At 23.5% G+C, this 27,446-nt stretch overlaps 4 protein-coding genes across 8 annotated transcripts in view; 2 read left to right on the plus strand and 2 right to left on the minus strand.

Moving 5' to 3' along the window:
* The first annotated feature begins 975 nt into the window (after positions 1-975).
* Positions 976-5,532, plus strand: LOC129605389 (nexilin-like). Its single transcript, XM_055515122.1, has 5 exons — positions 976-1,025; positions 1,098-1,819; positions 1,877-2,077; positions 2,141-2,233; positions 5,245-5,532. The coding sequence occupies exons 2-4, from the start codon at positions 1,103-1,105 to the stop codon at positions 2,231-2,233; spliced, it is 1,011 nt and encodes a 336-aa protein (XP_055371097.1). The 5' UTR covers positions 976-1,025; positions 1,098-1,102; the 3' UTR covers positions 5,245-5,532.
* Positions 2,562-6,795, minus strand: LOC129605390 (trimeric intracellular cation channel type 1B.1). 3 transcript variants are annotated; one of them, XM_055515123.1, is made up of 4 exons: positions 6,469-6,795; positions 3,911-4,215; positions 3,556-3,828; positions 2,562-3,497 (listed from the first exon to the last, which is right to left on the minus strand). In XM_055515123.1, the coding sequence occupies exons 2-4, from the start codon at positions 4,186-4,188 to the stop codon at positions 3,215-3,217; spliced, it is 834 nt and encodes a 277-aa protein (XP_055371098.1). In that variant the 5' UTR covers positions 4,189-4,215; positions 6,469-6,795; the 3' UTR covers positions 2,562-3,214. The 3 variants fall into 3 exon arrangements, with proteins under 3 accessions (XP_055371098.1, XP_055371100.1, XP_055371099.1); XM_055515125.1 differs by lacking the exon at positions 6,469-6,795 and adding an exon at positions 5,144-5,161; XM_055515124.1 differs by lacking the exon at positions 6,469-6,795 and adding an exon at positions 4,283-4,414.
* Positions 6,796-6,949: 154 nt separating this feature from the next.
* On the minus strand, positions 6,950-10,319 carry LOC129605391 (synaptobrevin homolog YKT6). The gene is made up of 2 exons (XM_055515127.1): positions 9,914-10,319; positions 6,950-9,768 (listed from the first exon to the last, which is right to left on the minus strand). The coding sequence occupies exons 1-2, from the start codon at positions 10,036-10,038 to the stop codon at positions 9,294-9,296; spliced, it is 600 nt and encodes a 199-aa protein (XP_055371102.1). The 5' UTR covers positions 10,039-10,319; the 3' UTR covers positions 6,950-9,293.
* Positions 10,320-13,578: 3,259 nt separating this feature from the next.
* The window catches only part of LOC129605521 (protein tramtrack, beta isoform), a 34,510-nt gene continuing 20,642 nt past the window's right edge, over positions 13,579-27,446 (plus strand). For 2 of the 3 annotated variants that reach the window (XM_055515331.1, XM_055515334.1), the window contains exons 1-2: positions 13,636-13,889; positions 17,207-17,527. The gene's annotated coding sequence lies outside the window, so the exon portion shown is untranslated. The other variant, XM_055515332.1, reaches the window with a different exon arrangement.

Consider the following 27,446-nt stretch of genomic DNA (forward strand, 5'->3'; position numbering starts at 1 on the left):
AGGGAATCATCTCAAAGGATCCGCCTTAAAAATAGAATGCAGAATGACAAAAATTTCTAAATCAATAACATCTAATGTAAAATTAATTTCCTGTTATTCTGGATTATGGTCGTTTATCCCTCACGTTATGAATTTTAATACATTTTACTTTACTTTTGCGAACAATATAACCTTTTTTAAATAATGATAATTTCAAAATAAAAAAAAAGGAAAGCAAAAATATAAGCACAAATGATTTTTATACTTCTTGTCAGCTTATATATTCCATAGCGTACATTATAAAAGTGCATATTTAAAATAATTTAAACTGAAAGTGTATATCGTACGTCGCTATTTAGATTATGTAATAAATCATGGGTTGTAGCGTGAGAATATTTCCTTCGTAGACTTCTTTAAAAATATGAAATTCGTAGTTTTCAGGGCTACGAACGAAATTCATGATAGGGCTCATAATTTCAGTACCTTATTCCAAATTTCATAAAATAATGTTAAAGTAATGCGACGCAGCATTTTCCTATATTGAGCGCACATAATACAGTTTCCCCGAAATTTAAATAAATTAATCAATGGAACGCATCCCTTCACGAATCTTAAAACTGTAACCAGTAATCGCATCGATTATTTTGAAGGGTCATTTTAGCGTTCAGATGGCTGTCAATGTATTGTCAAATATTATTCAAACATGAAAGTCGGTTTTTTCAAATGCATAGTTTCAAAAAGAAGTCTCTAGCTTTATGCTTTTAGATATAATTTGTTAAATTAATCTGTTAAATTTTTGTTTTGAAGAGCTATATAAATAAAACAAATATCTAATAATTATAAAGTTATATAAGTTTGTTAAATTTAGCGAAAATGAATCACTACAATTGGGATAATCTTGAGGTCGGCAGATATGATTTGAACCACTCGGAGAATTTTTTTGGTAAAAAGTAATTTTTTTTCTTTTTAATATTTAACCCTAATTTTGGTTTTATTAGCTTTTAAACATTCGAAACATGAAAAATTTGATCTTGAATTGGAAAATGGTAATTTCATACAAATAATTTTTAATACATATGTACATATGGGCTAATATAAACCTTCTCATTAATTTACAGAAGCTATGATAGATGAAGAAGATGTTAAAGGAAGCTATAATGAAGTTTTACGAGAAAAACTTTTGCAGGACCCATTAAACTATGAAAAAGATTCTAGAGTTAATTTAGAAAAAAATCTTATCAATACCTCGAACTTGAAAAATTCTGCACATCAAAAAAATGAGGAATGTGTTTATAGCAATGAAGGTGTTTCTATGAAACTACGCAAGTCGAATGATAAAATGAAAACGGATTCGCAGAATACAACAGATGATAATAAAGAAAATTGCGTAGAAAACTTAACAAAATCTAATAATTTCGAAGTTAAATCTCAAATTTCAAAAAAGGAACTTTCGGAAAAGAAGTTACCGGAACCTACAGAAACAGATGCAAAAAATTTTGAACTTAAGAAAAATTCTCCAAATATGAAAATAAATCCTCCAACTAATTTGCTGCAGCATCCTATAAAGAGCTGGTCTGGGTCATCAGTTCAAAATAAGGAAAAGATACCAGTTCCAAATGTGATTAAATATGTGGAAATTTATGAAAAGAAAAGGCAAGATTATTTAAAAAAGCAAAAAGAAGAAGATCGAAAAAATAGAATTTTTCATAGTAAACCTGCACCTAACTTCGCTTTAGTAAGAGAAAATTCTAAAAAGCAATATATTGAAAAGAAAATAACCGAGCCTATTACGCCAAGGGTTTTAAAAAATTCATTTAAAGCTAGCGAAAAGTTGAAAAAGGTATTTAAGTTTTTTTTTTTAATAATAAAAAGCTATGTTTTTTCAATTAATTTTTAGTTAGAAAACATAAAACAAAAATCTCCAAAAAAATATCACGCAAGAGAAGCCAGGGTTTTAAATGAAAGCCCTTTTGTTCCAAAGAAGGAAACTCACGTTCTAGAAACTCAACCTTTTAAATTACATATTGAAAAAAGATTGTGCGAACGTAAATATTTTGATGAAAAGATTCACAGGTTAATGGAAGAAAAGAAGAAGAAAGTAAGATATTTAATTTACTTTATTTATGATATTATTTTAAATTTACTTTTTAATCTCAAATAGGAAGAAGAGGAACGAATTAAAAGAGATGAAGAACTATCAAAAGAATTCAGAAAAATGACAACATTCAAAGCACGTCCAAACCCATTTAAATAGGTAAAGAAAATGAAATAATAACAATTATTTTGTGAATTGATTTGAGAAGTTCTTTTAAATTGACCATTAAAACCACTTTTTTTTATTTAAAAATAAACTAAAAACTATTTTAGCAACCACTTATTATGAATTGAGTTTCTTCGTCATAAAAATATAGTCAATCACAATCTAATATTTTTTTTTTTTAATTAGTAATAATCCTTAATTTGTTAAGTAGAAATCTTTCGGAAAGGATTCTTGAAACAAAAATTCTGTATTTTGTGTTGAAATTTAAAAAAATATTCTAGTACGCTGCGATGTAAAAATTCAATAAATAAAAGTATTAGAATTTTAGTGTTAATAAACAGATAGCTTTTGTATCCCAAAAGACTTTATTAAAAATTTACTTTTTGCAATCTCAAAAAGAATAAATAAATTTCACATATTATGTTTTTGATAGTTTTTTTCATTTATGTATGTAGTGATACATACAAATTTGTAATATACATAAAATTTGTTTAACAAACAATTGTTTTCATGTACAGATTATAAAATGATCCTTAAAATTAAATCCTGCCTTTATAAAAAATTTTTTCTAATTTAACTTTGGTTTCGTTTTTTTTTTCTTTTTTTTTATATATATATATATTCTGTTCTTAGTTAATTGATTTTTAGGATTTTATAATTTATTATGTATGACAAATATTTTAATTCTTGTCAGTGATGAATACATTCCCACTATGTATAACATTGTACTCATCATTAAGAAGAATTTTTTAACATTCCCAATTATCAGGAAAAATTATTTAAAAAAAACTCAAATAACTAAAAATGTCGAAAAATTAATATAAAATCTATTTTATATTTTTGGAACTAAAAATTAAAATTCAAGGCAAGGTAGGCACTATTTTACTGTTGCTAGAACAAAAAATGGGATTTATTTTTTTTTTAATTGGAAAATATTTTCGAATCATAATCGTTATTTAATAACCTTTCTCGCATTTAGTTTGATTTTTTAACATCTTTTGCTTCAGCTTCTTTTGCAGCAGCACGATTTCCTAAAATTTTAGCTAAACTATCCCAAATTCCGCCAAAGAAAATAGCTGATGATAAATTTTCAAATGGTACAAAAGGATCATGAATTCCCAGTAAAATTGAAGATAATTTGAAATAGACTAAGAAGATAACTATTCCGAAGTAGACAAGAGCGTGTGGTGCTGAAATCCAATCAGTTTTTTTATCAATCACAAAAATAATTGATGCAACCAATGAAGCTTTTGTATAGCTAAAAACAAAACAACGTTTAAACAAATAAATTCTAATAATATAATAAATGTTTATACAATGACGGTTGCATGAATTCCATTGCGGTTGGAGTCCAGGCTCCACGAATCAATCTTTCTAAAAGTTTTGTAAAACCTGCTCCATTGCCTTTCAATGTTCCAATAATGATCATTATAACGTAAGCATTCGGATATAACTTTGCTGCATGTGAAACACCATCATACACTTTTTTTGCTCGATAAATTTCTTTCATTGCACTTGCAACAATTTTAATTGGCAAGAATTTACCAATTTTATAACCAATGTCGAATGGTGTATAAAACACCATATACCTTTAATATGAATATATTTATTTCAAAATCAATACAAACTTATTTATAATAAAAAATGGAAATTTGTAATTTTTATAATTACCAAACAGCTGTTCCAACTAATAATTGAGGTGTATTTTTCAAAGGAGCCAATATTGGTTCACCTAATAACCCATTAGCAACCATTGCACCCGAAAATATAACTAACATTGTAGATAACCAACAAGCAAGTGGATGTTTTCTTGAAAAAGCTTGAGCATTTGCACCCAAATCTTCCCGAACTGCTAATGCTGATAGTAAACTATGTGCAATATCAAAATATGGGAACATTTTTAATTTTATGACCTGATTGGCCATATCCAAAAATGCTTCGGGATCCATTGTACTAATTTATTTATTTGCTTTTCTCTGAAAATAAATTTTAAAATTGCTTTAATCAACTAGAAAATATGAAAGAGAATAAAATAGAAAATACTTATCATACTGCAATTGTATCTATAATGTATAATAAAGAATTAATATAATACATTTGGCATATAATAATATGATAGGGTTTTTAAATTTTTGAGCATGCCCTGTTGTATTTTCTATATAATATTCATTGTTATTTAATAATATAAGCAAAGTAATTTATTCTTCTTCTAAAAACAACAAAAAAAAAAGAAAACGTAACGTAAACATTTTTGTAATACAAAAAATTTTTGTGACGTGTAGTTTCAGAAGAGTAATGCATACATTTTGTGTACATATTTGCACGTATTTAAATGCATAACTTAATGAGTAACATAATTAGGTTTATTGCAGATTTACACATTAATTTAAAAGAATATTCATTTTTGAAATTTTATTTTATGCAGATTATACTAGTAAAAGTTTTAAAAATATAATCTCAAACCGGTACCCTACGGGTAACTTCTTTACAACGGGTAGTTCTTTACAATGAATCCTATTCAATTAATCTGCTACATAATATTAAAATTAACTTTAAAATTTAAAGCAGAAAACAAACAATATTTAACGAGAAAACAATACCGGCTTAAATTTTTCTGATAAAACTTAATTTTATCTTATCGGCACAAAAATTACTTAAAAGAAAAAATATTTAGACTTAATCATTTTTTAATATTGTTCCACTTACAATTTATACAGTAATTTATATTTTAATTAAATATCAAATAATTCAATTTTTATCATAATTTAATCGAAGATTAATTTCTTATCGATATTTATGATTACTGTGTATGTAAATGAATACATGACCTATACAAAATAGAATGCCCGGCAATATTCTATAAAAAGAGTAGGCAACGAAATGTGTACAAAATAGTAAACATACTTAACAAATATTTTTTATATCCTCTATGTTATAGAATTAATTTTTTTTAGAAAAACCATCATATTACTTTACATTATTAACCCTAATTTTATTTATTTTAGGAAGTTCTTATCGTAGTTATGTGTAACAAACCAATCATCGTATACAAAATTAATTGTCACAAAATGTCATTCTAAGGATAACATAGAAACTTTTTGTTTTCAAAACATCATACATATTATTCTTTTACTACTACTTTCATGCCAGTGTTGGATCAACATTTAAATAATAGTATAAAGATACTACACATTTATTAAAATTGTAAAACTTTTTGTTGCAATCAATTAAATACAACATGTTTTATTAGTATATATGACAAGTATTACACGAATTTAAAGTATTATTTGAAATTTTTGTATAAAAGTGCAAAGATATTTTTTTTATCTCAAATAAAAATTTTGGATTTAAATTTTTGGAATATGCATAAGTATTATAAAATTTGTGAAATTTGCATAAGTATTAAGGCGTAGGCAGACATGCAATTTTACAACAGTTCTTTTACAACAGTTTGACTGTTTACTATAGTATTCCATAGATTTATACTCAAGGGCGCAACCATACAATAGTATGATGGCATGTAATTAAGCAATCAGTTTGTAATTTTTTAACAAACTGCAATTTTTGCAACAATATTACAATCAAGCACTAATTGCAAAATTAAAAATTACATGTCTGCCTGCACCTTACTCAAATTTGTTATACCACATTTGTATAATACTTGTGCTAAATAAAGATAACCATAGCAACAACCGTATGTAGAAGAATCATTAAAAGAATATTTTAATTACTATATGTATATAAATTGCCCAATATCTAATTTTAATATTACTTTTAAAAGAAAAATCACAAGAACAGACTTTTTTATGAACGTAAGTGATGAAGATCGTGCAAAATCGACTTTATTCCTTGTAAATTAATTTTTGAGATTTTTAAAAATCCTATACAATGTGTACAATCTATTTTTTTATTTCTTATTGCAGACACACATTTTTACACATTCCTCCGGTGATTTTTCATTTTTCTACTCCAAAAATAAATTTGTTGAGAGAAAAAACTGCTCATCTGACTCACTTTTTGCACTCAATTTTTTTTTATTATTTTCCTTTTTTTTGTTAATTATAACAATCATAGGATTTTTTTATTTTTCTTTTTCTGTAATTTATCTATAGAATTAAATTTTTTATGATTTCAAAAAAAAAAGAATAATATTTTTCTTATAAGGTATAGAGCTACACGTATGAATATTTCATAATCAATCATAAAATTTATAAAATTATTGAACTCACTTTTTTTTCTTCCGATTTTATTAACAATTTTTTCTAAAAAATTTTTGACCTTTTGCACTTATACAATTTTTCAATATAAAAAACTTTCGCGTGTATTACACAAACTTATTTATTTGCTTTTTTCTCAATTTTCCAAATTTTATAAAAAAAAACTTTTCTAATGAAATTTAGGACATAATTTTTTTATTAAATTTGTAAATAATACTTTTTATTGAAATTATTCAAACATATATAAAAAAAATAATAGTAGTTTATTTAGAATTAAAAAAAACTTAATGGAAAAGGAAAACTAAAAATTAAAAATATCCCAACGGTGCTAGCGGCCTGCTTGCCTCAAATGTTAAATTTAGACAAATCTCGTAGTCTGCACCAAAAAAAAAAAACAAAATAAAAATAAAAAATTAAATAGAAAAAAAAGAATTAAAAAGAACGAAAAGAAAATTAAACTTCCGTCTCATTTCTCAAAAGAAGAAAAATTTCAAAAAAGCATGTTTACTTAATTTTTTGGTGGAGAAATTTTCATTTCAATTATATGTTGCATGTAGGTGTTAGTGAGAGATCTTTTGATAAAATAATTATTGTTTAGAATAGCTATCTTATCTTTCGATTATTGTACAATAAGGGAAAAAAGGACTCCGTGATAATTTAAAACCCTGAAAAACCGGTACCTACACATACCAAATTTTTATTTCGATGTTTCTCATACATACTCTTTATTTTAAAATTCAGTTAATAAATAATTTAATAGCTTTTAATTGAGAGTTTTTAATTAAAAATAAATGTTCACAATGTAAAAATAAATTTCTTTTTCTTTTGGAATGATTAATTTTAAATGATGATTAAAAAACTTTATATATAGGAATACCTAGGGGATTTTCGATAATTAAGTTCTAACTTAGATGTAAAGCATGTTTGATTAATCCAAATTGTAAAACCTACAAAAATAACATGTTCGCAAATGACATTTTGGTTGTGCTTAAAGTTCTAAAGAAATTTTAATGTTCTTTTAAAAACTATTATATTATAAATGTTATATTAAAATGTTGGATATTAAAGAATTACATCTAGCATGTTGCAAATCTGCAAAAGTGAAGTAATCAGTTTCTGTAGAATTGTTAGCAAATATGTAGGGAAAGACGTTTTAAGATATAATTTTTAGAAACTATTCAGTACATGTCTGAATTATCAAAAATCCCCTATAACTATATAGGAATAGTAATTGTTTTTAATATTCTCAAATTAATATGTAGATACATAAAAAAATAAATTCGTTTCAAAGATTTTTATTTTTTTCTTTTGTATAAATAACATTTGGTATACATACACATTTCATATATATATATATATATTTATTTTTATATTTTGAGTAATGTAATGTTTATAATAATTATGAATTTTGTATAAGTTTTTTATATTTTTAACATGAAATTGAAATTTACAATGTACGTTATTATATTTAATTCCAACATGGTTATTTTTTTACACCGATAATGTATAGCATTTTGTTTTTTCTTTTTTTTTGTATAAGATAGAAGCAAATAATGAAATTTTTTCAAATACTATTTTTACACATTAACAATTACAATGTAATTTTATTCATTTTTATAAAATAAACGAACAAAAAAAAAACAAAATAAATTAATTTAAATCTTTATAATACAAAAATTGTAGATTTTTGTCTTTTTTTTCTTTTCTAAAAAAGAACCAGCAGGTTCTACTTGAGTGTATTTATTGATTATGTGTATGAATATGGGGATTTTTGAAAACTCAGTTCTAACTTAGATCATGATTTAAAGCAAGTTCGATAAAACAAAACTGCAAAATCTTCAATTGTGGTAAAACCTTATAAACCTTTACTACAAAAGAAATAAAATCAAAGTTCGTAGCACTTAAATTTCTAAAGCATTTTTAATTTTTTTTTTTGAATTCTGCAAAAATATCTCAAGTTTCAAAAAAATTACATAGAAAAATGTGAAATAATAAAAATCTTTAAAAGTTAATCAGTTAGTTCCTGTAGATCTGAAATGAGGTAAAGAAAAATATTTTTTTGAGATTTAAGGTAAAGCTTTAAGTGCATATCTGAGTTATCAAAAATCCCCTATTTCTTAAGTAAACTTTACATATTCTTTAAATTTTAAATTAATGATTTAATTCTCCGTTTAATAATTGAAAATCGATAAAATTAATAAAATTGACCGTAATCAAGATTTTTCATAAACTGATAATTTGGTTTTTTTTTCTGCTATTCATATATCATAATATGTCTTTGTACAAAATTTTTTTTTTAATATATTGGCATAACGAAATTATAAAATATTATAATATTGAAAGCAATAATAAATAATTTCTTATCACAAATAATATTTAATGCTCAGTCGAAAGAAATAATTTCATAAAATATTTTCAAAACTTATTTACCCGTTCAGTTATTTAATATTATATGTATGCATTCTTTTTTTAACTATTTTCACTGGTTATTTTATATAATGTATTACATATAACAAACTAATTCTTAAAAATAAAATACATAAATAATGTTTATTGTGTGAAAAAAAGGAAGCTGTGATTACATAAAAATTAAATCAATGTTTCTAACAAAACTCCTTAAAAAAAATGTACGTATTTATTTATTATATATATAAACATTTAACATCAAAAAAATGTACTATAAAACTTTTTATTCTTTATGTCCTATATTTCCTCGCTTAATAACGATACCATGAATATAATATTGTGATAAGAATATGAAGTTATATATTTAATTTTAAAATCTCGACCTCTGATAGATAATCATATTATTTAATTATGTTTTATTTTTTATTAAATTAACTAAAGCTACAACAGGAATTCGTCTTTTTAGCCGTTTTATAAAATGCCTTACTTTGAACTGATAAATTTTCTGATTTAACTACCAAATCTTCAAGTTTTTCACCTCGATTCAAAACTGCAGCTATCGTATCTTTCAAAATAATATGTGTTTCATCTAAATCATTTTGCATTTTTGTTAATGCATCAGCCTCCTTTGGATCTTGATATTTTGCTAAAAAATTAGGCAATGAGGTAAAATTAATATTTGTTTCATTTCCATTTTCCCATTGATCACTGCTGACTGTTGCAGAAAATTCATCTAAAACTTTTGTAATTAATGTATGGGCAACACGTTGAGGATATTCATGATCAGCGATTAACACACCTCCCAAGTTATCATGCCGAACATATACGTGACACATATACGCATCTTGCTTAATTGATTGACGAGTAGCTGGATTAGTTCTCTCCACTATTGTCTGCGAAGCAAACCTACAAAAATAAATTATAAAACATCCTAAGTTAATAATAATTTTATTTAGTAAGTAAGAATTTTATAAAGAAAATGATTAAATATCTACATACATACACCTACATATTTAAGCATAGTTCCATATAGCTAGACAATTTAACTTACGTCATAAATTCCTGTATGGCTCCGCGTTGAAAAAATGAAAATGACTGTAAGTCATATGTGGATTTTAAAGGTCGTGCCACAGTTGGAGTTTTATAAAAAACAATCATAGCATATAATTTAACCATGTTTTAAGAAAACAAAAAAAATATCCAAAATAATTGTTAAGCTTCTTTCAAAATAAGACTTTGATGAGTCAACAAAAATATTCTTTTGTTTTTTCTTTATGCTAAATTTCCCAGGCACCAAATAGTTTCTCTCTTTTCTTTTAATTATAATTTGATATAATAGATATTATTTTATAATGTAGTTTATTATTCTGTTATAAAATATTTTTATTATGTTTTTTAACTTCTTTTTTAAATTTCTCCCTTTAATAATTTTATATCAAAAACTTTAATTCAACTGATAATGGGATGCATATTACTTATGACAAAAGTAAAATGTCAATCTGACTTAGTTTAGTTGGTGTTGTCGTTTATCTACTAAATTTTTATTTGACATTTCCGAAATTGTACTAAAATAAAACCAAATCGTACTTCGAAATACATTTTTTCAAATTCTTCAGATCTAATTGTAATAGTCTCAAAACACCATATGGCACGCTTTCAAATAATGCTTAAGATTGCTTAAGTTTCCGCTAAAACTTTAAGATCTTGAAATGAACTTCAATAGACTTAAGGGGCTTGCTTCATACGGTTATGTGTAAGTTGACGTAACACTATTATATTTGGGTATATTACATTTTATACACTCGTACAAGAAGTTAAGTCAACTTAAGCTTCAATAAGTTTTTTTATTGTTAATTCTTTCTACCAATTTGGGATTTGCATTTATTGGATTTCATTCAAGCGCATATTTAAAAAATTTATTACTAAAATAAAAAAATTATATATATACTTGACGTTTCAAGTGAGTGAGGCAAGTTGAACAACTGAACGACACAAAATCAAAAAACGACAAAAAAAAACTAGACAATTTAATTTTTTGACCTTATTATTTAGATTTGCCGCATTTTCTAAACAACTTTACAGGTAAAATACATGACGGATTTTTAAGTTTCAACTCATTTGAAAATAAAAATTAAGTTTTAAATTTAGTACATTCCGCATATTTTAACTTACTAAATTTATACGACTTGAGTTGACCACTGTGTATTTAAAATTACTATTGTGTTTGCGATTTGTTTGAATGTATTTTGAAGAAATAAAGAGAAAAAATCTTTGAAAGCAAAAGAGAAGCATTTTATACAGAAAAAAGAAGAAAACGAATAAAACTTGTGAAAAATGAAATAAAAAAAACTCTTTTTACACCAAATAAAAAAGTAAGAGAGCAAAAGAATTAAAAAAAACCTTATAAAAACATCGTTTCATTCATGGAAAAAGCAAAAACGAAAAATTGCTTTGTGTGAACAAAAATATTGTACATAAATATTTAAAAAAAATTTTTTTTTTGAATTTTGTTTAATTTTAGTTTACCACTCTATTAACTTTTACGAAATCTTATATTTTTATGAAATTCAAAAATACATTTGATATACACACATTTTATATTTTATTTATTTTATTAATATAAAATGCAATTATTTTATCACGTGCAATGGTAAAGATGAAAAAACTAACATTAAGTCTTAACATATCACTGTTGTACACCAATTAATTAGCTTCAATTCTCTTTCACCGGTAAAGTAACAATTGGGATCGTTCACCGGCGATTTCAAAATTATTTTGTCCAATTATGATAGCGTTCTTAACTCAAAACAGCACTAAAATAAAAACAGCATGGGTTGTTTAGCCGTTTATTTTATAGTTAATTAATACAAAATTGTCAATTACATGATAATATATGTGCAAACACTTATAACCAAAGAGTATATCTACAATAAGTAGTTCGACTCTCCGTTTACATCACACTAATGCAATCACTCACCAATCTTTGTATACAAAAAATTCCCTTAGTTAAAAGAGTTAAGCAGTATATCTTCTTATTTTCATTTTTATACACATAAGAATTTTTGGGAAAGGGAAAGGGTACGCAATAGATGTAAATCTGTTTTTTTATAATGTATTTTGAAAGGCGACACTTTATAATTTGCTCGTATATAAAGTATAGGGAAAAATATTAAGAATTTTAAAAGCGACACAATAATATATGTAATTCATTCCAGTACAAGGTGGCAAAAAATGTGTATTATATTATAAAAGCGAAGAAGGAAAAAAGTGTTTAAAAAAATTATTATAGTTTATATAATATAATTTTAAAAATAATAAAAATAAATTTTGAAAAGACGTACAATATTAAAAAAAAATTTAAATAGTTGTGAAAAAAATATTTTTTTTATAAAAATGGGTAAACATTATTTGAAGTGTTTGGGATGAAAAAAAGAACACGAAAATTTCATTTGTTGCCATAAGATGTGAAGAGGTAAATATGTACTTTTGAAAATATTTTAAATATTTAGTGTTAGGCATTTGTAATTAATAAATAAAATAAATAAATTATCTTCAAATTTTTTATTTTTATTTCAATCTTAATAAATTTAGAACATATTTCCCATGAATAATATATTTCCCGTAATAATTATATTTCATAAAGTAATCAGTATGCATACACCTTTTTTTCTTTATAAATTATTTTATTTCTATGTCACTGTGATATAGTATAGTAGATACTGTGTATCTACTGTACCAGGTACATGCACGTGTACATTCATACATGAAATTTCAAACTCTTTTGCTTTCATACATTCGAATTTTTTACCATTCATTCGAAGTTTTATAAAATGAAAAATAAATTTTGTTATTATCAAAATAAAAATAACAAAATTTTTACCTAACTTAATTTAATTTTATTTTAGTTCAATGTTTTTGATACACTTGTTTGTTTACAATATTTTGTTTCTTTCTTGCCTACACAACTCTTGCCTCTAACGGAATGGAACGAGTCGAATTACTTATTAGTAGATATACTTTGCTTATAACAACCATAGTTGCACCTGCCCAATTATGTATTAATGTACCGTTATATTAAAATGTTGAATTCAGTTAACGCGCTACAACAAAAACTTAATTATAAAATTAATTACCCACATTGTGTGTATGTCCTACAACTCTATTCTTATGCAAAAAACATTAAAATAAAATTTAAAGTAGTAATTGAAAATAAAATTAGTGCCAGAATCTATATACAGGTTATCAGTTATAAAATATTTTATTTATCATAAAATATAATAGATTTTTTTTTTTTTGTTCCAAGAAATGAATTTTTCCTACCAAAAGCTGTCATTTTATATTCGTTAAATTCAGAAAAAAAAAACAATAACAAAATACATGCAAAAAAAACTTCGTAAATTTTCGTTTTTAATTTTTTGTTTTTGTTTTTAATTTGGTTTTTGAAAAAATGTTCATATTTTGTTTTGAATTTTTGTCTCAAAAGCAAATAGATAGCCGAGCGAACGGTTACGTTTGGAAAATTTTTAAAATTCCGTTTTAGAATATTTTTTTAACGTTTTGAAAAAAAATTAAAGAAAAAAAAAAAAGTTAAATAATTTTTTTTTGTACTTTGTTCTAAACAAAAATTCTGAATACATAAAAAACACAATTTTTTTATAATTTTAATAGTATACATATATACATACATAAATAATAATATCTTTTATAATTCAGTATACATATTGTATGTATATATTACAGTATATTGGTATACAAGTATGTGCAATTTATATTTTAAATAAAGGAGAAAAAAAAGAATAACAAAAAGCAAATCATTTGAACTTTTTTAGTTTTTGTTGTTAAAACGTTGAATCAAAGTGTTTTTTTTTGTTTTTATAAATGTATGTATATTTTTAAGTGTGTGTATGTGCATTGACATGATAATAAAGAAAATGTAAACAAAAAAGTGAACAACAGAAAATAGAAGAAAAAAAAAAACAAATTTTTTTTTATAAAATAATTTAAAATTATTATTGTTCTTATTGGAGGTATGTATGTGTGTATGTTTTTAAACATGTTCACCACAGTAGAATGTAGAAAACTAGGAAATTTTTTTACATATTTATTATTTTTTTTTCTTTTCTTGTGAAAATAAAAATTAATAAAATCAATTAAGTGAAAAAATGAAATTTATTCGATTTATATACATACATATTTATTTATACATATTCATATAATTATATGTATGTTTGTATGCAATATGTATCTATAGCTTATATGCATACATATGTATGTACATTTTTTATGAAATTCTAAATTTATTAAATTACTTTGAAAATGAAACAATTTTCTCATTTTGTTTCCTAATACAAAAATAACTGTCAACATTTCAACATTATCATATGTTTTACTGATATCGCACTATGCACATACTTATTTATAACCACATACTCATATATGTACATTTGTATGTGCATTCGTTTTGTGCTTATTTATGTACATACATACATATATTCACTAATTTTAATTTTGGATAAAGAACACTTGTTAAAAGAATCAGAATTTCTCGCGATTCTGATTTGTATTTGTTTGTTTAAATTTTTACATAGTTTACTTACTCTTTCAGCAGAAATAAATTATTTTAATTGCAATTTAAAATTTTTTGTTTTGGTTACTTAAATGTATGGATTTAAATAAAATAATTACATGCATACATACATGCATTCATACGCACATACTTATATATACATATATGTATGTATTTTTATCTTTAATTTTGGTATTTTTTTTGGTTTTGAAAGATATTCCGAAAAATAAATAAATTTTGTTAGATAAATCAAAGAAAATTTACCTACATACATATTTATATTGTATATATAATTATAGACATACATTAGTGCATATGTACTTACATATATATGTATATACTTATGTATATACATACATAATATAAATTTTCTAACATGTGCATCAATACATAACTTGTCAATTTTTTTATTTCATTTTATTTCTTTTTTTTTTTTAAATTTCGTGTATTTATCGAAAAAAAGAAAAAAAAAAACAAATCTATAACCACAAAATTTTATTATTTCTAATATACTTAACATACAAACATAGAAATATACTTAATATGTATACCCAGTTATAAATAAAATATGTATATAGATACTATTTTTGCAATCATATCGAAATGCAAATTGGCACATGTGTATGAATGAAAGTGCATATGCATATTATAATTATGTACATATCTGCTTATATATATATTTATATATCCAAATATATATACATAATATAACATCATGTGTGTATGTACATTTACATTTTCCGATAGTTCTAATTTTTCTAATATAACATTTTTTATCTAAAAATTCTAACAGAATTTAAAATGTTATTTTATTTACCTAGATACATACATATGTACATATGTACATATATCATATGGGATAATATTTATATAAAATATATTTTAATATATTAAGGGTTATACAAAAATTTTGACAGTAAACATATAATTTTTTTTTTGATAAACAATAGCATCATTGTGAATGATTTCAAATTTGCTCAGGTACCTATGTACATATGTATATTTAATATGATTTTTTAAAATTTCTTATCACTCAATTTGAAAGATCTACTTAAATGTGTTAAGTAAAATTGAGCAGCATATTTCCCAAATATAAAAATATTTCCCAAATTAGAAATATTAGAAATATTTATATTCCCAAATAGAAATATTTCCCAAATATAATCTTTCATGAAATATAATAAATTTTTTGAATTTTATAAACTATGATTATTGAGAATGAAATTTATTGTTTTAATGTATAAATGTGTATAGTTAAACACTACACAAGTGCTGTAGCGGAAGCAATGATAACAAAAGTGTATTCAGTGATTTACAATAATTAAATAAATAATTATTAAGTAAATAATCATTAAAAGTAATGATTATTATTTTTATTCACATATTGTAGGTCTTTACCTATTAGAAATTAATTATTTCGCTATTATTAGGAATAAAATATAATTTACTTGATATCTATGGCATTATTTAGGTGTGTATGTAAGTATGTACCTACAATATCCATACATGTTTGACAAGTTTGTTTGGTACTTATTCACCTGTTTTTATTACACAGAATACTTGTGTAAAAGTATGCTGGTCATAACTTACCTTATTTCAAAATGTATTTATTAAATTTAAAATTTTTTTTTTTTTAAATTTTATTTTTAAAAATAAAAATCGGAAACTAATTAAATAGAACGGTGGAAATTAAAAATTATATATGTACATACATATATGCATGTACATAATGTACCTATTTAATTATAATTTTTTATTTTTTTATATAGGTATTTAGAGCTTTTACTTTATTTCGAAAAAAAAAATAAAAAATTTATAAAGAACATTCTAAAATATAAAAATTAGTTACGTTTTTGTATTAATGCCCTTTTACTATAGGTACATGCAAATTAATTATTATCGTAAATTAAATTTACGGTAAAGTCTAATGACTGTTAATGATATCGGACTGAAATTATTTGATTGATGATCATCAGACTTAAGATGTTCGTTGTCATAAACTTCCACAAAATAAAAATTTCTGTCATTTTATATTTTAAAAATCTTACAGTGACAGTCACGTTCGGACAAAAATTGATATTAAACAAGTTCTATATGCTATACGAATTTCATTAGACTCATAATTAAATTGTAGATTAAAATAGTTAGAATTCTAAAATTGTTTATGAATTCCATTAATTGTGGCCTTTAATTAAATCTAAACAAATAATTAAAAATCTGGACATTTCTTTTTTGTTTTCATGATAAAAATGCATCGTGCAAAGAAACAGTTTACCATTCTGCTGCAATTTAGTTATATATGTATATATATCATGCTCATATTTATGCAAGTACGTATGTATGTAATTTAAACATACATATCTACAAACAATATTTAGTTTTTGTTTATATCTCGAGTTTTTATGAGAAAAATTAAAAAAGTATATACGTTTGCCTATGTTGTGTATACTTACTTGTGTAGTATGTACAGACTTTTATATTGCAATCAAGCAATTGAACTGATTTTTTTTTTGTTCTTTTTTATTTTATATGATTTTTTTTTACTTATGCGCCTGGAACTAGGCGCGCAAAATGTATCTGTGCATATTTTTTTTTTTTTGTTGTTATTATCTTTTATTACAATTTTTTTCTCCATACATATTTTATATTCATATGTACTTGCATACATACATAATATATTTTTATACATACTTATATTTTTTAAAAATAATTTTCTTGACCTCAAAAATAAAATAAAACAACAAAAAAAAAGTTAATTTTTTACTTCTTCTCTTCTAGGTATAGGATAGGATATTTATGCACATATAATGGAAAAATGCTAAAATAGTGGAAAAATAATAAAAAAAACTACTTTCGAAGAAATATAACAGCGATAATAAAAAAAAAGACAAAAGCAAAACTATACGATTGAAAAACAAGTGGAGAAAACAACAACAACAACTACAATAGCAAAGAACGAAAAGAAAAACAACTGTTTTTTTTGCTTTGTTTTTGTTTACCTATGAGCCTATAACGGATATATGAACATATACCTACACAGAAACATAAAAATATCATAAATATATTTTGTAGGTAGCCGCGGCGAGATTCAAGAAAAAAGTGAGTAAGCTCTTAAATTTTATTTTGTTTTTAAATCAAATTAAAAAGTGCAAACAGAAAATTATTTTGAAAAAAAAAATTTTGTTTTTTATAAATTTTTATTATAATTTATAATCGCAATTACAATTATTAAGTACACATAATATTACAATATTCATACATACATACACACATTTAGGTATGTTTTTTTGTATATGCATTGATACAGAAAATGTGCAGCTCATTCTGGTTTTTTAAATAAATCTCCTAATAAATCTATTGCATTATGTTTGAATACATGCAGCAAAAGAAATTAACAGGGGGTAATTAAAAAGTCACAAATTTTTCTAAATGAGTATGCAAATTTCTTGTTAAAATAAAAATTAATAAGAACAAATTTGATATACAAGTATATACATGTGTCTATTTCTGACAGTTCCTGCAATAATTATTTACTCAATGTATTTTTTAGAGATTAGAAAAAAAAGTTTATACCTAAAAGTTTATAATATTAACAGAGTTAAATTTCATTACTTTAAAAATGTAATGAAATTTAACTCTGTTAATATTATACAATGTGGATTATGCTGGCAATAATAAATTTTCTTACATTCTTCAATTAATTTTCCATTTCTTATGTAAGTACGGGTTTAGAAATCAAATATAGAGTAAAGAGCACGAATCAACGCTAAAATATTATAGTGTATTTAATTTAGTTTTGAACTTAAAAAGTTGATTTTTAAAAATTTTCTCGTTACTGTCAATAATTTTTTTCAATTTACCTATTCATACATATGTACATATTTCTTTCTTGACCAACACTGTCAAGTACAAATTTTGCGATTACGAAAATACTGTAACGCGCATCAAATTAATTTGAAAAACTGATCAACGTTTAGTGATTAGTCACAAGATTCAGAGAATTAAATTAAAAAAATCATGCCAATTATGGAGTATTATATTTTTTTAATTAATTATGTATGTAAATGTTAAAATATATTTTAGAATTCCCGTAAAGCCATATACAAGTAAACTAAGAAATGAATTACTTAATTAATTTAATTGCTGACATTTATTATAATATATACTTGTATTGATTAAATTAAATTATTACTGAAGACAAAAATTTTCAAATTCAAATTTAAATATTTTATTAATTATAAAAAAATTAAAATTTCCAACGATTTTGTTAATTCACTTGAAATCCTTCCAATAAATTTAATTGCACAGATACATAATATATGTACATATGTATGTGGCGTTAAACTCAAATACCATTTTACCACAATCTAGATATAACATTTTAATATTGAATTGCATTTTTCGACTTTACATATAAAATTCGTAAAATTCGGACATAACAATAAAATGACATTTTTCAATTCAATTATCAAATAAAAATTTTGTTTTGTACTGATTCTGATAACGTTACTGTCATCCTTCAGCTGTGTGTATGTATGTACATATTAAGCATGCAGAAATTTTTCTGCATTCGAAATATTTACATATCATCTGCATATTTTGCACGAATATAACATAAATTACGTTAAATTTTAATCGACCTGGACAATTGAAGTCAGGGCGGCATTTCTAGCGTTTATTTTAAAATTATTATTTTTTTTTTTTTTAATATATTCGCTTCATTTGAGCTGAGCCTCAACTCAAACTGAAATTGTTAATATGAATTTTAAGTTTGAATATGTACATACATACATACATACATAATGCAAAAAAAAATTTACACAATCCAAATGAAGAAAATCCAAAAAAAAAAAGCAAAAAACGAAGCAAATTTGTTTTTTTTTTTTTTTTTGGTAGATTTGAGAAACAATTTTTAATTTATAAAATCGAAAAAAAAAAAAAAAAAAAAAAAGAAATTAATGAACGTCAAAAACAAAAGAAAGGCAAAAAACAAATTTTATTTTTCTTGTTTTTTTTTATATATTTTCAAAATCCCGAGCAAAAAACGAAAAATAATGAAAAACCAAAAAAAATTAATGGAATTTCATCTTATTTTTCATTTTTTCATGTTTTTTTTTCTGTTTTTTGCCTCTATGATTGTTTTTTTTTTGTATATTTTTATTTTAATTTTTTTTTTGGTTTTTGTCATGAATGTTGCTTTAACCATTTTTTTTTTCTTCTTGTTATTAATAACGAAACCTTTTTTTTTCGTTTTGTTTATTATGCTTTTTGTTTTTGTTTTTTTTTTTTTGAGAATTTTGACCTTTTTAAAAATTTTTTATTCAATTTTTTTTTCCTTTATAAGCGTTTCTTAAATAATGAAAATAAAATAATATTATACATACATACGTATACGTATGTAAATATGTATATATATAAATATAAATTACATCCACATAAAAATGAAAAATAAATATAATTTGTTTTTTTTTTTTTTATGGTAAGCAAAGTATAAAATTTTTTTTTCATACATAAATTTAGGGCAACGTACTCACACATAGAAGGAAAAAATTTAATACAGAACTTGGGTTTTTATTATTATTATTTTTTTTTTAACTATACATATACTAAAAAACATAATGGTACAAAGTAAATATGAAAAAAAAAATATATATAAGTATGTAAACATGTGTGCATACTATATTTTTGTCAGTATATATTTTGTGTTTTTTAAATTAAACGAAAAATGAAAAAAAAAAAATAATAACAACAATTTATATTGGAAGGGTTTCGAAATCAAAAAAAAAAAAAAAATTGTCCACAATTTAATTTTAATAACAAAAAAACAAGAAAAACGAAAAAATTGTAAATTGAATAAAATGTGCTGAACGCTAAAAAAACACTGTAAGAGTTTGCGTGTTTGTCTACTTTAAAATATTACGTACGCTGTCAGTTGGCATAGAAAAAGTAGAAAGAGTAAAGAGAGGGGGGACATGAAAAAAAGAGAGTCATTTGAAAAAAATTTTTTTTTCGTTATTTAAATAAAAAAATTAAATAAAATAAAATTGGAATTGAATAATAAAAAAAAAAATTTTTTTTTTCTATTTTTTTATTTTTTTTTTTTGTTGATGTTACCATATTTAGTTTTTTTTTATTGTTTTAATTTAAACATTATTATTGATAAAAAGAATTTAAAAAAAAAATTTTTTTAATTTATTAAAAATGTTTGTTTTTTAAATAGATAGTCAAATATTTTATAAAACTATAGCAGTGCTATTATGAACACGTTAAAGAGTTTATTAAAGCTCGGCCGTGTTTATTTTACACACTCATATTTATGTACATATGTACATCAAAGCTCAAAAAAATTCCTGAATTTGACATTTAACTAAAATGTTACAATTTATGTGCAATGAATTCCAATTTCTACCAGTAACATACGGCAACAAAATCGCCTACGAACAGCCACCACAACACATTACGCCCCTTACGCCCAACATTTTTCATTAACCTCATCAGGTACCCTCACAGATATTCTGACAACTACTTCAAATCCTCTAACTCGAACCGTTTCATATATATATATTTACTTCTTTTCGAGATCAGGTGCGGTCATTTGCAGAGCACTGAATTACAATTACTAAAATTACTACACTGTAAATTTTAGATTGTATATTGAAGACTATCTAATGAACTTATTGAAATTTCGAAAATTATTGAGCAACTTAAGAATGTGTACCAAGATGAACAGAAAAAAAGTATAATTATGTAGAAGTTTTATATGCAGAGAGACTGTGTCTTATTGCAATACCTAAATACGTTTTATAAATTTTTTGAATTTCCATTTTTAATTGAAACTATAATACTTTTTTAATTTTTCTAATAGAATAATTAATATTTCAAACAAAATTATATTTTCAGTTGAGAGCAAATTTACTATAATATAATACATACTTACAATTACATACCCATACAATAAATACGAAATTGTGTTCTCTCTATGCCTCGGCATAGCGAGAACACAATGCGAAAGCGAATATTAAAGTTCGTTTTTAAAGCAATGCATTACAAATTAGACTGTTTATAATACATATATGAAAAGATAAATGCACAAACATACATACATAATACTCGTATATGTACATATGTACGTTATTTTTCAATTAGTCCTTTTTGATAAAAATTTGTTTAGAATCCGTCCAAACGAATCCGTTAAAATTATGTTCTTAACGTTAAAATTATGTATTTACTCATATATCTATGTTCATTTAAACTATCCACATACATATATTTGTAGATATTAAGTAAATGTACACTTACGCTCAAACAAACATATATACATATACATATGTACACACAGAATAGTAATTTTTGAAAAATATTAAAAAAAAAGTTGTTGTTTTCACTTTGAAAGTGACAAAAAAAACATATTTGATCTTAGAGAAAAATTTTTTGTATCTTGAGATACTATTTAATAAAATGGAAAAAACACACACACACACACATTCAACCATACATATTGACGCATACTATAACTGAAGCTTTTCTTTCTAAGTGATAAATAATTTTTTTACAATTGAAAACAATTCGTATGAAAATGCAAAGAGAAAAATTTTTTTTTTTTTTTTTTCATTTTTCCATTTTTTTATGTTTTTTAATGACTCATTTTGAAATATTGATTTTAATTTTTATATCTAGCTATTGTGCTGCGCCATTAAGCTGTTGTTGATTTTTTTTTTTATAAAAAATTTTTTTATATTTTATATTTTTTAATTTTTTTTCGTTGAATTCTTATTTCCGGGATTTTTTTTAATCATTTTTTTTTCTTCTATGCTTTAAGTCGTGTTGAATGTTTGTCAGTTCTAAAACCAAAAATAAAAAATATACATACTTACTTATGTATATACTCGTACATACATACATAAATACAAATTCATGAAAAGAACAGAAATATGAGACAAGATTTATTTGTACATAACAATTTAAAAAATATAAAAAAAAAGTAGCTAAAATGTTGTAATTTTAAAAATATTTTTAGTACATACATACATACATACATATACATATGTACTTAGAAACTCAAATTATTAGCAAGAACAATTTGAAAAATAACAAATAAAATTCTTATCGACACCTACCCTAAAATTTACGTTAATGTCATTTTGATCGTATAAATTTATGAAAATTAACAACGATTTTTAAACTTCAAATTTTATTTGTATTCCTTCCTGAATTAGAATTTTCGGTGATAATACTGCTGCTTTACTAAATAATTCAGTAAATTACTACTAATAAATTGACAGTGACAGTGTGTTTCTATTAAAAAAATTTAACTTCTTCAGTTGGTGTGTATGCGTAAAATTGACATTTAGTTTTACATTTTAAATGACATTTTTAATTTGAAAATTCTTAATTAGCAAAAACTCTATATGTATACTTAATTGTGCAGTAACATACATACAAAAATTCAAATATTAAGGTGAAAAAGATTTTTTCAACTTCAAACTACTAAAGTTATTCTACAATTAAATTGCGTAAATAAACAATAAAAGTAATGTCGTATGGTATACTTAAATACATACATAAAAAATTCGAAGGCTATTACAGTTACAGTGCTTATTTATATAGAAAAGGGACATATACTTATACAAATAATTATGCATACATAAGGGATGAAAATGCAAATCCAAAAAAAAAAACAAACGTTGAGAACTCTTTCTCTTAGTCGAGAACATTTTAAGTAATAATTTTTAAAATAAATGCACATACATATACACATACGCATATATTTTCATTTTTTCGTCGTATTTGTATGTTTTTATGTAAATTAAATTAAAATGAGTTTTATATAAAAATTTACGTTACACATTCTACAATATAACTGCATCCAGCTTTAGTTCGTATTCCTCTATTATACCTGCTCAAAAAGAAAATCCAAGGGAAAATTTTTAATACTTCAAATTTACACTAATTAACATACATACTTATGTATACATATATCCCTCAGCTTAATAGCATATTAATGCTATGCAGATTTTAAATTTTCAAATAATTTATACAGTAAAGTAAATTCCGCACATTTATAAGAAATCGCCTGTAATACTCCTGTTCGTATTGGACGGTACTGTTTACACATATACGACAAAATCTAAGATTAAATTTATGATAAAGTCTGATGAGTAGTTTATTAGATTGATATTATCCGATGACCCGACATTATTTTTTTTCAAGTACAAAATACATAGTTTTCGCAACAATAAAATCAAAACTGAGTTATTGTGCGTACATCTTAAAAATCTTAACATGCTGTTGTAGTTTTAAAACAAACTGCAAAAATAGTACCGCATTATCAAACACATTTCTTTTGGCAGTACGAGCAGTTCTTGTTTGTCGAACAAAGAACTAGTACTTAATTAAAATTAAGTTATCAAAAACGTAGAATCTAACAGTAAGTCTGATGAGAATAAAGAAATTTCTTTTATTTGCCGTCAGATAAAATTTGATGTCGAACCGAGTCTACCATATATAACTTTCAATCATTGATTTTGTCGCATAATGTCAACTGTAACTAAGGACAAATATTTTTATTGGCTTAATGGTAGCTTTTTTGCTTTTCTAAAATAAAATTTGCTAATATTTTATTTTTATACTTTTCAAATTATTATGAAGTAAGTAATTGTCATATAGAATACTAAAAAAATTTTTTAACGCTTTGTGTTGAGTCATGTTGTTGTTGTTTATTTTTTTGTTTTTTTTTTACAAAATTTAATAATTTCCGTAATTATTGAGTTAATTTTTCAAAAAAAAATAAAAAAAAGAAAAAAAAAATTTTTTTTTTATTTTTACTCTGTACTTTTTTTCTTAAATTTTAATTTTTTTGTCGGTTTATTTTTTAATTTTTTCATTTTTTTTTTATTTTTGCTTTTTTTTTCTTTGTGTGTTTCATTTCCATATAATCTGGAATTTAATCATAAACGAAAAAAAAACGATGAAAAATTTTTCGTTTCGATTGGTAACTATTTTTCAAAGTTTTGTTGTTGTTGTTGTTTTTTTTTTTTTGCTCTGAACATTTAATATTTATCGTTAAATGAATTTTTTTTTTTTATGAAGTTAATTCATTTTTTATTTTGAATTTTGTGTTTTTTTGTTGTTTTTTTTAAAGTGAGGCACAAAAAACAAAATTTAAAGTATCACTTGCCTTGCTTGCCGTATACACTCATAGGAGCAAAATATTATGAATTTTACCATTTTAGGACCATAAAAATAAAATTTTATGAAAAAAAAAATATGCTGAAATTATTTTATTAAACAAAAAAGAAAAAAAATAAAAAAACTAAATAAATAAAAACTAAATAAAAATTAATAACAAAAAAAAAACAAGAGAAGACGAGAAAATTTGTAGGGTTGATCGAGCCAACTGTGGGATAATTTGTGCGTAGGAATAATAAAATTTAAATGGCAACCAAAATGAGCACATATGTATCTGATCGGAACGTAAAAGAATGAATAACACAAAGAAATAAATGTGTTCAATCAAAATAAACATATCAGAAGAGCAGAAATTCGTTATGTTTTGAACTGTCATATTATATGAAGAGTAAAGATACGTCAATACGATGTCATTCCTATTGAAGATTGCGTTATAAAAACAAATATATTGTACGAACTTCAAAGCAAAGCTGATTTAAAATTTTAAAAAATGTAAGAGCGTCTATTTTCATCAGTAAAATAGAATATGTCAAAACTAACGTCTCCGATAAGTTTGAATGTGTTCTTGACATTTACATTTTTATTTTGGTTATACGTCAAAAGTGTTCTTTATTTATATTGTATAGCAAAAACCATTAATTTTAGAAGTTCATAATTCCAAGCGGACAATTTAATTTTTCGAATTCGAAAACCTGTCTTTATGTTTATTATATTATAAATGGAAGGAGAAATTTTATATAACGCTGTGAACCGTATTTGTCCGGGTAAATACATATGTGTACAATAATAAAGCTAAAATTGAAAAGCATTCTAAACTCTGACGCAAATGATTACGTCAAATTCAATTTAATTTAATGCTAAAATTTTGGTTTCGAAATTATTGAATATTTTTCTTTTATCTAGTTTTTTTTTTTTATATAATTTTGGTTTTAGGGGATTTTTTTTTTCCATTTTGTTTTCATATTAGAATTTTTTTTTTATTTTTCTTATGACAAAATTTTTTTAAAGCTCAATATTTTTACAAATGAATGGAAAAAACCTAAAGTTATTTTAAAGATTAAATAAATTAAATATTTAAATTATATTTATTATACTTGTTTAATATATATTTATATTATGAACTATTTAAATATATTAAATGCCTATTTTAAAATGCAATTAAATTTTCAATTCTTTTATAAGATTCTAGAGAGTAGGCAAGAGTAGCTAAGAGGGTTTTCGGTTATGCACGCTGCGCTTAAACTTCTACATTAGAACTTAAATTTCTCAGGCACACCGTTAAACAGTATGCAAAAACTTCAGTAAAGTTTTTTGTATTCATTACAACAGGTAATTTCCCAACGATCTTTATTTTCAGTCTGATTTAAACTATTCTAGAACTGAACTAACGAAAATCCTCTTAGCTATGCATAAGTTTTCATAATTTCATTTTTTCATTTTTGTATTTGTGTATGTACGAATTTATTTGTTATAATTTAATTTAAATTTACTAGTTTTATGATTTCTGTGAAACAAAAAAAACAAGGCCAAATCAATAAAAAAAATATGTATATATGTATATGAGAGATCTGAGACATTTTTGGAAATAATATTTTAAAAGGTTAAAAGTTCATAAAATAAAAAATTACTGATCGTATTTTCTTTCATTGAATTTTTTTGAGTATTTGCTTGTTTTTTATCCGTATAGTTACTGTACACTACACACTACTGAGTACACAGTACGCCGTAACGCATAATTCGAACATAAAAGCCACAAAGAAATTAAAAACAAAGCAAAAAAACAAATCAATTAAAAAACCTCTATGTACAAAAAAATTTCAAAAAAGAAATAAAATTTTATTCATTATTTTGTGTGTGCCTCTATAGTTAAAAAAAAATAATTATTTTTAATTGTGTTGGAAAAATTGAATTTTTTTTTGAAAATGACGACACATTTGTAATTTTAAAAAATATTATGAGAAAATAAAATGTTATAAGCCCCTGATTTTAAATGTTACTTAATTTGAACGTGTTGTGTATGACTGTAATTATTATTATGACATAAAAGTTCTGAGCATTTATTATATTATTGGTTATTTTGGGGGTGTATGTGGTATACACTTTACATTACATTTTATATTTTTAAAAATTTAATAACTAGATTTAAATAAAATATAATTTTATTTAAATCTAGATTAAATTCTGCCAAAAAAAAGGGGGATACTTACAGTAGGCATACTACTTCTGCATAAAAATAAAAATTTCTGCACAGTTACAGAATATTCATTTACTTATTAAATTTTGAATTTGATTTAAATTAGACAAGCATCAACACTTTAAATTCCTTATTATTGACAAAAAGAGCTATTTTTTTATATTTTAAACCCATATGACGTACTTATATACACGTATCTTTGAATACAATGTGATTTTTCAATTTTTTGTCAACTGCCAATTCTAGTTACTTCTTCAGTTATGCTTTTTTTTTTTTTTTGAATGTTTTCTGTAATCGGAATGTTGCAAGTGTGTAAACGGCTGAGAAATATTCCCAACAAAATTTTTCAGGCTTTCTGTACACATATACTTAATAAAAAACATCTTGAATTGCAGATTGCAGAATTTATTGATTGCACTTATATAAATACAAATTTCCGCAAAAATGAGCTGCTTTATAAAACATATTTCATAAGATAACTGCAGAAATAAGTATTAAATGCAGATTTCACTGCGTAACGATATTTCTTTCCTGCAATCTAGAAAAAAAATATTATGCACACATATACATATATATAAATTTTTAAAGGTAATTCAATTAATTAACACCGAAGGTAATAAATAATTTTATGGTATG

The sequence above is a fragment of the Condylostylus longicornis genome, unplaced genomic scaffold (assembly GCF_029603195.1).
Source record: "Condylostylus longicornis isolate FDR11 unplaced genomic scaffold, ASM2960319v2 ptg000013l, whole genome shotgun sequence".
NCBI classification, from domain to species: Eukaryota; Metazoa; Arthropoda; class Insecta; order Diptera; family Dolichopodidae; genus Condylostylus; species Condylostylus longicornis.

Excerpts from the sequence above, each read along its gene's own strand:
- LOC129605389 (XM_055515122.1), top strand. The coding sequence starts at position 1,103 with ATGATAGATGAAGAAGATGTTAAAGGAAGCTATAATGAAGTTTTACGA. Across the intron at positions 1,820-1,876 it reads CTAGCGAAAAGTTGAAAAAG|TTAGAAAACATAAAACAAAA; the intron begins GTATTTAAGTTT and ends ATTAATTTTTAG. Across the intron at positions 2,078-2,140 it reads TGGAAGAAAAGAAGAAGAAA|GAAGAAGAGGAACGAATTAA; the intron begins GTAAGATATTTA and ends AATCTCAAATAG.
- LOC129605390 (XM_055515123.1), bottom strand. The coding sequence starts at position 4,188 with ATGGATCCCGAAGCATTTTTGGATATGGCCAATCAGGTCATAAAATTA. Across the intron at positions 3,829-3,910 it reads TTAGTTGGAACAGCTGTTTG|GTATATGGTGTTTTATACAC; the intron begins GTAATTATAAAA and ends TTCATATTAAAG. Across the intron at positions 3,498-3,555 it reads GAATTCATGCAACCGTCATT|CTATACAAAAGCTTCATTGG; the intron begins GTATAAACATTT and ends TTTTGTTTTTAG.
- LOC129605391 (XM_055515127.1), bottom strand. The coding sequence starts at position 10,038 with ATGGTTAAATTATATGCTATGATTGTTTTTTATAAAACTCCAACTGTG. Across the intron at positions 9,769-9,913 it reads GCCATACAGGAATTTATGAC|GTTTGCTTCGCAGACAATAG; the intron begins GTAAGTTAAATT and ends TTATTTTTGTAG.